At 41.8% G+C, this 12,457-nt stretch overlaps 1 protein-coding gene across 1 annotated transcript in view; it reads left to right on the forward strand.

Annotated features, from left to right (window-relative positions):
- Positions 1–12,457, forward strand: part of CNGB3 (cyclic nucleotide gated channel subunit beta 3) — a 564,986-nt gene that overhangs the window by 427,615 nt on the left and 124,914 nt on the right. The window contains exon 14 of the mRNA XM_078686155.1: positions 4,877–5,023. Coding sequence (XP_078542281.1) covers positions 4,877–5,023 — 147 coding nt within the window. The remainder of the gene's footprint in view (positions 1–4,876; positions 5,024–12,457) is intronic.

Genomic DNA, 12,457 nt, shown 5'->3' on the forward strand with positions numbered 1-12,457 from the left:
CGCACTGTAGATCGATGGCAGTAGTCAGCACAAATATCAACGAAGAATTTTTGTCACTTATTTTAACAAAGTCTGAGGACATAGAATACAATTGTCTCTGCCCTATAAAATCAAGGCTAACTTCAATGCTGTGCGTATTGTAGATCCAAATCTGAATTCAAGTTGTGAACCCTGCAGTCCGCAGTGTAGATCAAAGGCAGTAGCCTGCAGTGCTGTGGCGCTGAGTTCGCAATGGGAGTGTATCGAGGAGGCACGTGGCCATGGTGGAAGCCACGTGGCAGGGTGAGGACCTTCGCTGTGGCAGTCTCTTCTCTTTGCAGAAGTGAACCACGCCCAAGGCGTAGGCTAATTATTTATAGTCTTATGCTGGAGTTGCGTACATTGGACATCCCACTCCGCTTCTGCTTCAGGGGTGGAGACAACAAAGCTGCATTACCGAACTATTCCCCAGTGTCTGAGATAATATGGCTGCGTCCACTGTGCAGTACACTACACGTATCAATAGTATATCTACACACAGAAATGTTTTTGGTTTGTATAATGAGTTGTGTATAGCATATCACCGATAGTGTTAGCATTGTGTGCATTATTGTTGATATGCGAGTTCCTTCCCTTATACATAGTTGATTGCCACATCTCTGACCATTGAGCTAGTGTGCTGTTGAGAGGATATATTATTTTGGGAATGTCCACTGTCCTGTTTTGCACTTTCTCTGAGGTAGTAGAGGCGGGGGGGTCAGGAGAGGTGGTTGTAGTGGTGGTGATGCTAAGTGTTGTGATTTTGTTGGCTGTTGGAAGTGCATAATTAGTACCTCTATTACATGCACGCAGTACATAGTCCACGTTCTTACACTAGTTAAATCGCCTGTTTTTTTCAGGTAGCATTGCAGATTTGGCTTGTTGTTAAAAATATGGGGAAGTAGTGTTTTTTTGTTTTTTTACAAAAGCAACGCCTAGTTTGTATATCATTAATGTTAGTTCTGGTTCTGGTTTGAGGTGATTTTCTTGAAGGAAGGAATAAATTGAAGAATGGTAATATTTGCAGTTTTTACGACGTTGAGAACGGGATGATAATTAAAAAAGATAGAAAAAACAGATATGCTTAATGAACATTATAATTAGGAATTATCATTTAAAAAACTTTTGAAATTCACTGAAAAAACCATAGGTTTCAGGCAGGTTATAGTTAGGAATTATCATTTAATAAACCTTTGAAAGTCACTGAAAAAACCAAAGGTTTCAAGCAGGTAAGGAATTATCATTTAGAACACCTTAGAAATTCATTGAAAAAAACCATAGGTTTCAGGGGTGGTATAGTTAGCTGGACATTTCAATCATACAAAACCATTGATATTCCTTCATTATAGTTAGTTGTTTTAACTGTAACTCTCGCGCCTGCAATCCACTGGTGATTATGTCACATATTACATCATTCATGACATGGTCAGTGACATCACCGATTACATCCAGAGGCTTGATCACATGACATGTTGCAAATACTAGAGAGGGTACTTATAGTTTAAAAACGCAGGGAATAATGGCCACGCTCAATGCAGTAAGTTAATAGAGACTGAAAACATATTTACAATGGTACAGTTTTGATTTGAATAAAAGACACGGTGTCTAAAATCAATGTTTAACCATTATAGAAATACAATGCTAATAAATATGTGCAAATATACACGTACAAAAATATATATAAATATCTATATAAATACATTTCAATTCATATTTGCTGGTTCAGTATCTCATTATTAATTAACTGCATATACAACCCAGGTGGGTTACTGTCATATATTGAACTAAATTATTCAATCAAATGTAAACTATATACTCCTCTTCTCAGTGTAAAAACCAATGTGCTGTTTGTGTGCAAATTCTGCTATAAAGTGAAATGTGTGCAAATGTTAAAAAATGGATGGAAGTTCAGCCTATTTATAATGTTTGTTTGTTGCCGTTGTACTTACTTCTCCCTGACAGGCCACACAATTATTCCATAATCCCTATGTAGGGAATGGTGGTTCCCATAATCAATGATTTCCATAAACATTGATTTCTATTGACAGCTGCCTTGAAACTATAGGCAGGTATACAAATCTTCACTTGCATTCAAACTTGCCGGAGTCTTACTATCAAGTTCCAATATGTATCTTGTTTCTAGGAGGCGTAGTTGTGCTTCTCTATTTCCTTCTTGCTTCAATGGCATTATAGTATCAATTAAAAAATATTGTAAGTGTTTGGGATCACTGTCATGTACGTTTTCGAAATGACGGGCCACCGGATATGCTTGATCTTTTCCAGTGATGGCCCTAATGTGCTGCAATATCCGTTTGTGGGTGGGCAGTCGGGTGCTCCCCACATACCACAGCCCACACAGACACTGCAGCACTTAGACTGCATAATCTGACTTGCAGGTTAGTCTTTTCCTGTTTGGTACAGGTTTTTCCTTGAATGGAACTGTAAAATGTGTCTTATTGCAACCATGACGGCATGCTTTGCAAGTAAAGCATTTCTTAAATCCTTTACTCAGTGCCACCCAAGTACTGGGTACTGATACCTCTGGACAATTGTTTACTAATCTACTTGCCATTGATGGTGATTTTCTAAAGGTTAGCTCTGTTTGTTTAGTTATTAACCCCCCTATGACAGGATCCCCTGCCACCAGGATCCAGTTCTTGTAGAAAATCTTTCTGATGTCCTTATGTTGTCTGTTGAATGTTAATATGATTCTTGGCTGAATTTTAGACTTGTTCAATTCGCTCCTCACTACTCTAGATTTAGAGATTAGAGCTTGTTCTCTTAACACTGTTCTTGAACGGTCTATGGCTCTTGTAAGGACCTCCTACGAGTATCCTCTCGCCAAGAATCATAATCTGCTCTCTTCCTGGGCCTTCAGACACTCTGGATTTGAACTACATATCCTCCTTATACGCAGCATCTCCCCGAAGGGAATGCTGGTTATCAGGTGGTGTGGGTGTTGGCTAGCTGCGTGCAGTATGGTGTTGCCTACAGTTCACTTCCTATGTAGTTTTGTGGCCAGACTTGTGTTCTCAACGTACACCTCCGCGTCTAAAAAGCAGATTGATTTGGCATCAATAGTAGAGGTAAATTGTAAATTTAAGGTGTTGTCATTTAATTCCTCCACAAATAGTTGTGCGTCACTTTTAGATCCCTGCCAAATCATAAATAGGTTGTCTATATATCTCAGGTAAATGGGTACATTTTCTCGCATAATAGCCTGATGTCGAACCATGAGGACCTGCTCCTCCCACAGTCCCATGTGTAAACATGCAAAACTGGGGGAGAAGCAGGCCCCCAGAGCTACCGCCCTAATTTGCTGGTATACCTGATTATTGAACAAGAAAAAAATCTGTTCTAGACAGATTGGAATCATTGATAACAGCATTTTGTTATGAGATGAAAAATTCATCGGACGCTTGTTTAAATAATGCTGTATTACCTTTACCCCATCATAGTGTTTAAAGAGGTATATGATGAAGACACATCCAATGTCATTAACAAGCATTCTGAGTTCCAAACAACATTCTCTAGTTTGTGAATAAAATCTGAGGTATCTTGTACATAGGAACATAGTCCTCTGACCCAATCCTGCAAGAAATAGTCTATATATTTTGAAATATTTTCGGTGCAACTATTGATGGCAGAGATAATTGGTCGACCAGGGGGCATGTCCATGTTTTTATGTACTTTGGGTATCAGGTAGAGTGTAGGGTCTACAGGGTGGTCCTTCTTGAGGAAACAAAATTCTTCATTAGAAATGAGATTGCCACTCCTCCATGCCATCAGTTTTGAATTCTGATCCTGCCATGCCGATTTTATGGCTAGAAAATTGCTTTTTCTGTAACATAAGGAGTCCTGTAGTTGTGTCTCTGCTTCACTTATGTACATCTGGCATGGCCATAGAACGATGTTCCCGGCTTTATCTGCTTGTCTAACAATGATGTTTTTGTTAGATTCAAGTTTTTTAATCAGATTGTTATAGCTTTGATTTCTCTTGTTTATTGCAATATGTTTTTTATTTGTGGCAATATATAGTTTCTTCAAGTCTTTGGTAATCAATTCCTGATACACATCCAGATTGTCATGAGTCATGACCGGCTGGAAGATAGATTTGGGTTTAAAAGGAGTTCTACATATTCCCTGATCCTCTCTTGAAGTTGTCATTGACATGTCCATTGGCATGTCTGTTTCATTTTGTTGTGACCAAATATCTTCAAACGCCGAACGGTCTCCTGCATTTAGTAGTGATGGACTACTTGGTATTTCAGCTCGAATTTGTTCAGTTTTAATTTCCTCACAAATCTATATGCATCCATCCTGGTATCAGCGTAGTTAAAATCACATGGAGGGCAATATGTCAATCCTAAGCCTAGGATTGTCTCATTGTTTTTCGTGAGTTTTATATGTATATATATAAATATACACACACATATATATATATATAGAGAGAGAGAGATATATAGATAGATAGAGAGACAGATATATATATAGAGAGAGAGAGATAGAGAGAGAAAGCGATAGAGAGAGAGAGAGAGTGATATAGAGAGAGAGAGAGAGAGAGAGATAGAGAGATAGATAGATATACACATTCCCTCCATCATCAGATGCAGTTCGAGATGAATATGCTTATTTATATGCACATCACTTTCCAAGGGGCAAGGTACAGCCATTATTTAACAAAGTTACAAACATGGAGCTGCTTGACTTTTCAATGTTTGCACTTTAAGCAGTGTATATGCTGATGTGTAAAAATAGTTTGTTTCCTGCTTCAAACTTCTTCCTATGCATGATAGAATCACAACTCACACAGGCAAATCCTGCAAACTAATGTTCTGTTTTTGTATTCATTTTGCAGTCTTTTGGCCACAGGTGGAGGGAATCGTCGCACTGCGGATGTGGTGGCTCATGGATTTGCTAATCTTTTTATTTTGGATAAGAAGAACCTTGGGGAAGTTCTTGTGCACTATCCAGAGTCAAAAATACTTCTAATGAGGAAGGCCAAGTGAGTCCCGTAGATTACTATCCTTACTAGTTAAAAAATAAAGTCTGCTAACGAAAATGCCAGCCCAGCTCCTGTACTTCTCTGAGTGGGTAGGTTTTAGTAAAATTCATTCATTCTCAGTACTTCAAAGAAAATGTTATAGTAAGCATCAGGGTCGAACTGTCCAATAGGGCAATCTGGCAGTGTCAGAAGAGTCGTTTGACAGGTCAGTGTTGGAGGTTGGTTCTCCGGGTTGTTTGTGGGCCTGTTTGATGGCCTGCTGGGATGTTTGTTTGCTGCTGATTTGCTTGATATTACCACAAACTTTGCCTGCATCAAGTTGAAATCCAAAACACCTCTACATCGTGCCTGTACAAGTTCTGAATTGCCATCATTTGTAGATGTGGAACACTTTTAAGCTAACTCATTCACTAATGGGGACAGCCTTTATTTTGGTACCTAGGCCTCTTTTCTGTCCGTGCCCTGAGAAGCCTGTAGACTCCTGCAAGGAGGCAAAGCTAATAAATAGCTGATTTTGTTAACTTTGGCTTAATTTTTCTAATTGTGTAATGACTTTGTTGAAAGGCTTGGTTAAGCTTGGAAATCCAACTTCAGACTCTCGAAACACATATGACATTACTCAATTCAATTCAAGTATTTACTAAGATTTGGAACTCATGTGAGGTCCACATAAAATGCATACAAATTGATACAAGAAAAAATTAAATATAACAAACTCATTCCACAAACAGCAAATGGGAGAAAATGGCAATGCGTATTCTAATTAATACAAAAATGTACGAGGAGCAGTAACTATCAACAAGTTCAAATACAGAATAAAATCCAGAATTCATCCCCAGCAGAATATTTGGTTTTAGCAGCAAAAACGGAATTTACCATATCTGAACCTGCTCAAAAAACAATTCAATAGCAGCAGTGCATGTGCAAAAACGCAATCCAGAATCTCACGTTGGCTAAGTCTTTAACTTAGAAGCAGAACAAAAGATGGAAAATGAACACAGTATCTCCCTCTTGTGCAAACAGCAGCAGAAAACAGCGATTAAAATATATACATGAACTCCTTAAAATAATTAAAATGTTTTGAACACACTGCTTCATTTTTTGAACTAAATAGAAAATCGCGGGCTGAAGCTACATTTTTAACACCATTTTGTAAGAACATTGGCCGTAGCCAACGACGGCGGCTCGAGGTCAATGCTGGACATGCAAATAAGATATGATCCAGGGTCTGAGCACTTAGTTTGCAAAGGTTGCAGGTTTTTACATTTCTCAGATTTGGGGACCAGTTTGCTGTTAGATCATTTAAAGGTAGAAGATTCATGCAACATAGTGTGAGAAAACGTTGGGTACCATGCTGTAAATTACAGTATATATATTTTTAGAAACCGTTGGGTATTTTTTCCTTGCGATCAACTCTAGTCTCTTTTTGGAATTGCAGAATTCAATGTCTCTATTAAAGCTAATCTTACGACTACAGGTTTTTAAGAAAGATTTAAATTCTGATGGAGGAAGAGTAGTCACTAAATCTTCTTCTACAGAGAAGTTTTTTAGTGCAAATAAAAAATTGTTATCGAAGGAATAATTACTTGCCTGAACACAGAAAATTTCTTGACACATGATCCCTCTTAATGAGTCTTGCTCGCTATTTTTCAACTGGTATCCCCAGCGTAAAACCCTAGCTTAACCTTGAATGTAGGAACTTATTAAGCCAAATTCAAGCCTAATAGCAGCCGTTGGAACTAACGTATTAAAATTACACAATTTACGCAATATCTTACCTTCGATTCTATCAAAAAAATTCCAATCCTTGACAGGGATGGATTCAATGGCATAGAGCAGCGTTGGTGGAATTTTTACTTTAAAAACCATGAATTCATGTAGAATATGCCTTCTACCCATAGCATTATAAAAGATACACAAACCATTGTGTCTGACATTACACAGAGAGCTATTATCCTTCAGAAAAATTACACGCTGCGCTAATTCAACTAGAGATCCATGATCCTTCTAGGTTCTATATTTTTTCAGTAGGATTATTCCGAAAAGAAGAACATTTTTTAGGGACATCTGTAAAGTAAGAAAAAGAAGGCTAATGTGTGTGAAAGTAGTTGTAGTATGTGAAAATAATGGGGCATATTTACAAGCCCCTATTTCCACAGGAACATCACTGTTTGCAATGTTCCTGTGCTTAAAACAAATAGCGCCAACCTGGGACATCTGGTTGTGCGTGATCGGGACAAACTCAAAGTTTGAGGCCGACCACTATGGAGTCCTGGCTGGATACACTAAGCGGGAGCACCCAGCCAAAATGTTACCTTCACAATTAGAAACGTTTCTGGATCTTTTCCTTCCAACGTCGATCTGCCCTCTAGATTTGGTGCGGGTTCACCGGCTTGATTTCTGAAAGTCCTCGGTGAAGTCCTGGAAGTCAGGAGCTTTCAACAGGAACAACCTGAATTTCTGGCTGGGTCGCAGTTGAAGGTAGTCGACTTGACTCTCAACTTCTGGTCACTTACCTCATAGAGCTTTTTCACAAAAGTTCCCCAAAGTTTCGATAACTTCAGGAACTTCTACCTGAATTTCCTCCCAAGGGCTCAAAGTGTCCAAATCACAAATCCAAAGGTCAGAAGCTCTGAAAAAGCCCATGGAAGTTCAGACTACAATTACCACAATGCACCTGGGCAAATCCTTAAAAGTCAGCTGGACACAGTCCAGGCTGGGGACTTCTTGGAGGAGATGCTGCAGGCAAGCTCTTTTAACCTGTTGTTTTCAGGGAGTCCACTCCTTAATCCTTTTTGAAGCAAGCCCAAGTCCTCACGGCTGTAGTACCAAGTGTCGAAATAGGAGCAGTACTTCAGAGAGCAATCCTGTGCAGCAGGACAATCCTTCTTCTAGTAGTTTCAGGCAGCAAATTCAAATTTACAACGGAGTTGTCCTGCGATTCTCACCTATTTATTCAATGATCTGAGGCAACAAGTGGGGGGAACCCTTGTCCAATGAGGTGCAGGGTTCCACACAAATGCATGACAGCTTCGTCCAAAGTGTGACATCTTTTTGTCCTACAAAGCACTTCACTTCCAAAATCAAACATGATTGATTTCTCTCCAGAGGAGTAAGATCTGGCTAAACCTACCTTCTGGGGGGGCTCATTTACCTGAACCCTCCCCACAGGCCCCTGCAAATTCCATTCTTGACCCTGACAGGAAATGGGGGTGGGCCTGGTGGGCCTGGTTGGCATTCCTTACTGTACTCCTCACTTTGAAGCTCATGTTGTATTACCCATCCCATGCCTGGCCTGGTCTTTGCAGCTGCAGAACTCTCACTATCAGATAACCTCTGCTCCGGCCAGGCCACTTATTACCTAATCAAAGCAGCCTGTCTATGCCTTTTAGGGCTGTCCAATCAGGGGAGACCCCTAGGAGGCTAGATTTTTGCTCACTTAAAAGATAGTCTTAGAACTTCTTTACTGTACTAATTATGATAAATTCAACAGTGGCAGGTTGTTGAATTTAATAATACGAATCTTGTGAGTCATTGAATGAAATGTTACTCTTTTCCTAGCAATAGTTATAATTAAATAAAAGATTGCAATGGTAGCCTATGGAGCTTTGTATTCACAATGGGAAGAAATGAAATGGGCAGTTTTTCACTCACCAGGGCAAATGAAACATCTTGTAAAAGGTCCGTTCTTATAGTTACATGGCCTTGACCCCTGGGACACCCAGGGTAGACGTTTGGGGTGCCTAATATGTACAAATAAGGTAGATTAGCACATTTAAAATGCCCATATCACCAAAGTTGAATTTGCATATGAAATAGTTTTAAAGGCAGTCTGCAAAGCAAGACTGCCATCAAAATGAGTAAGGGTGGGCAGATAACTCCGCTCTACCAGCGAAGTTTGCGGATTTTTAAAACTCTGCACTCCGTTGGAGTGGAGCAAAGTAAGACTTACCATTCTCGTCCAGTTCCACGGTGTTCTGCCTGCTCTGCGCCTGCTGTTGCGTCTCGCTCCACTTGCCTTCCGCTGCTAGGCTGCTCCGGTTCAATAAATGGGGTCAGTCATGGCTTCACGCAGTACACCATACACACTGCAGTACTTCCTGGTAATTAATTGAACAAGAGCAGCCAAGCAGCGGAAGGCGAGTGGAGCGAGCCGCAGGAGCAGAGCAGGCAGGAGTCAGGACACCGTGGTACTGGAGGAGAACGGTAAGTACTTACTCCGTTAAGCAGGCACTACGTGGGTGGGAGGGAGGAGGGGCGGTGGTTGGGTTGGAGTTTTAGTGGGAGGGAGTGGGGCCTGTGGTTTAGCAAAAGGATGTGGGGGGACAGGGGGAGGGACAATAAGTAACTCTATCAACCACAGAACTAAGTAGAATTTCACTGAGTTTTCTAGTAACTCCGTGAAATTCCGCGGAGTGCTACTACGCAAGCTCCGCTCAGGGTTAGCAGTTCACACATGCAAGTGCAGGAAATCTGCTGGGTCTCTAAACTAGGGACTTAGAGGTAGTGTCCACCCTCTTGCCCTGATATATACTAGGGACTTACAGGGTCTGTCATTGCCAATTGTAATTATACCTAATTACCATATACTTTTTTTCATCAGAGCCCTGGATAACCTTCTTCTATCCAGGAGCTTTGGCCTTGCACAGCAGAGCTCCTAGGTCCAGAGGGACCCTTTAGAGATGCACCTGGGACAGAAAACGTGTCTAACTCTTGAGAGCCAGAAACAGCAAGCTGCTGACCAGGGAAAGGAAGAAGTCATTGCTCCCACAGAACCCATTGGGAAGAAGGACTCCTGAATAATGAGGCCAGAAACTCTAAACCTGGTGCTACTACGAAAGTGGTAGTGCCTCAGCAGTACAGAGAGTTATTACTCTCTCTAGCACATTACATTCCCTTAGCTGGTCATCTTGGCCAGACAAAAAACATGGAGCAAGTTAGTCACCCACTTCTACTTGCCAGGTATGTCCCAGAAGGTGAAGGGCTTTTTCAAGTCCTGTGTTACCTGTCAAGCCCGTAAACTCCCCAAAGGCCCCCTTAATTCAACTTCCAGTGATTGGAGCTCCCTTTGAAAAGTTTGGTTTGACATGGTTGGTCCACTTGACCCTCCCACTGTATCAGGAAACAGATTCATACTAGCCGTAGTGGATTATGAGATAGCTATCCTGAAGCCATTCCACTTAGGACTGCTACTGCTCCTGCGGTAGGCAGAGCCCTCTTAAGTATTTTTACAAAAGTGGATTTCTCTAAGGAGGTGGTATCAGACAGAGATAGTGCCTTCATGTCTGCATATTTAAAGGCAATGTGGAATGATGATGGTGTGACTTATATGTCCACTACCCCTTATCACCCACAAACAAATGTCCAAAAACCTTCAGGCCAGCAGGCAAGAGCTCCAGAAGCTCTGGCCTGACCAAAAGGCTGCAGTAGCGGAGTTGCGAACAGGGCAGAAGGTATGGGCATTGGAGCCTGTGGCTCCCAGGCTCCTCCGGGACAGATGGAGTGGTCCCTAACCTAGCCTTGAAACGCAAGGCGGGGTCACCTACTTAGTTGAGCTACGCGCTAGCAAGAGCCCTCACAGGATCATCCATGTAGCCTTTCCATGACAGGGCTGATGTGGACATGCTTATGGAACCTGATGAGGATCACCTCTCTCTGCCCAACAGCAAGCTGACAGTAGGCAAGTCTTAGAGCAGTATGATGGGCTCTTTTTCTTCATACCCAGTCAGACTAGCTGGTGCACCCATCAGGCAGATACTGGTGACAGCCTACTTGTCAAAAATAAAATATACAGACAGTCTGACCAAGTGAAAGTATTAGACCGGAACCTAGCAAGAACCTTCTGTAAGTCCCTGGGCTAGCCCTGTGGTTTTAGTCCCCAAGCCTCATTTCAAGGGTGGTAAACCAGAGCTGATTTTTTGTGTACACTATAGTCTCAATACTGTCACTAACGAAAGATGCACACCCTATCCCAAGGGCTAATGAATTGATTTATTTGGAATAAAGAATGCCCCTGCCACCTTTCAAAGGTTGGTGAACAAAGTCCTTGCTGGGTTGGAGGCTTTTAGTGCAGCTTATCTAGTTGATATTGCTGTCTATAGCTCCACTTGACAGGGTCACCTAATCCGCCTTGGAAAGGTCCTTGAGGCTCTGCATAATTGAGGCCACACTATCAAGAGATGCAAGTGCCAGATAGGGCAGGGTTCTGAAGTATACTTAGACCACCTTGTCGGTGGAGTTCAAGTCCAACCATTACAACCCAAGTTCCAGACAGTTGTGGACTGGGTAGCTCCAACCACCCAGAGTCAAGTCAGGGCATCCCTCAGCTTGACGGGGTACTACAGGAGGTTTGTGAATGGCTATGGTACCATTGTGGAACCCCTCACAGAACTGACCTCCAAGAAGATGCTAAAGATGGTAATTTGACAGTGAGCTGTCAAAGGGCTTTTGACACTATGAAGGAAGCAATGTGCTCATCACCCACTATAAAAGCTCTAGATTATTCTAAGTAGTTCATAGTGCAGACTGATGCCTCTAAACATGAGATAGGAGTGGCCTTATCCCAGACTAATGATAATGGCCTTGATCAGCTGGTTGATTTCATTAGCAGGAGGTTGCTCCACAGAGAGGAACCTTGGAGTGCCATTGAGAGGGTAGCCTTTGCTGTGGTTTGAGATCAAACCTGTTTGGTACTTACTTCCTTGTTCAAACTGACCATAAACCACTCGGATGGCTGATGCAAATGAAAGGTGTAAAACCCAAACTGTTAAGGTGGCCCATCTCCCTACAGGGAATGGACTTTACAGCGGAACATAGACAGGGACTGACCATGCCAATGCAGATGACCTTTCTAGGTTTTTCCACTAAAATGATGAAGACTCTCTTGGGTGTCGTAGCCTTCCGTTCTCCTTCCCTCAGGGTTGTGTGATGCTATATGGGGGCCCACCTCTTAATCGACCCAAGTCCGGTTTGCAACTAGCATGGACTTTTGGGCGCGATTGAGCGGGGGAAAAAACAGGAACCAGGGCGGGGACTTCTGGGGTGTGCCCTGCAAAGGAGACAAAAGTAAACAACAAAAGATCAACCCTTGTGTCTGCCGCCTACTCTATCTGACCTTGATATTCAATAGATCTAGACTATTACCTGTTGTATGCATGGTCTCTTCCAACTAATAACCAGGCAACTTGTACAGGAGATAGATTCACGCACATGAGTTCAATATCTCTGGAATAAGCTCTGTCTGTAAATAATCCCCAAAAGAGACTTGTGTCCATTACCATCCGGTTAACGCACGTTGTCTCTAAATGAAAGACGGAATCCTTAATACGCAGGACTCCCAGCAATGTTCACCCCAAGATAGAAAACAATGTCAAACTCAGAAAAAGGTTCAGTGATACTGATAAGCCTTAGCACACTGATTTGTAAATAAAGCAC

The sequence above is a fragment of the Lissotriton helveticus genome, chromosome 4_1, assembly GCF_964261635.1.
Source record: "Lissotriton helveticus chromosome 4_1, aLisHel1.1, whole genome shotgun sequence".
NCBI lineage: Eukaryota > Metazoa > Chordata > Amphibia > Caudata > Salamandridae > Lissotriton > Lissotriton helveticus.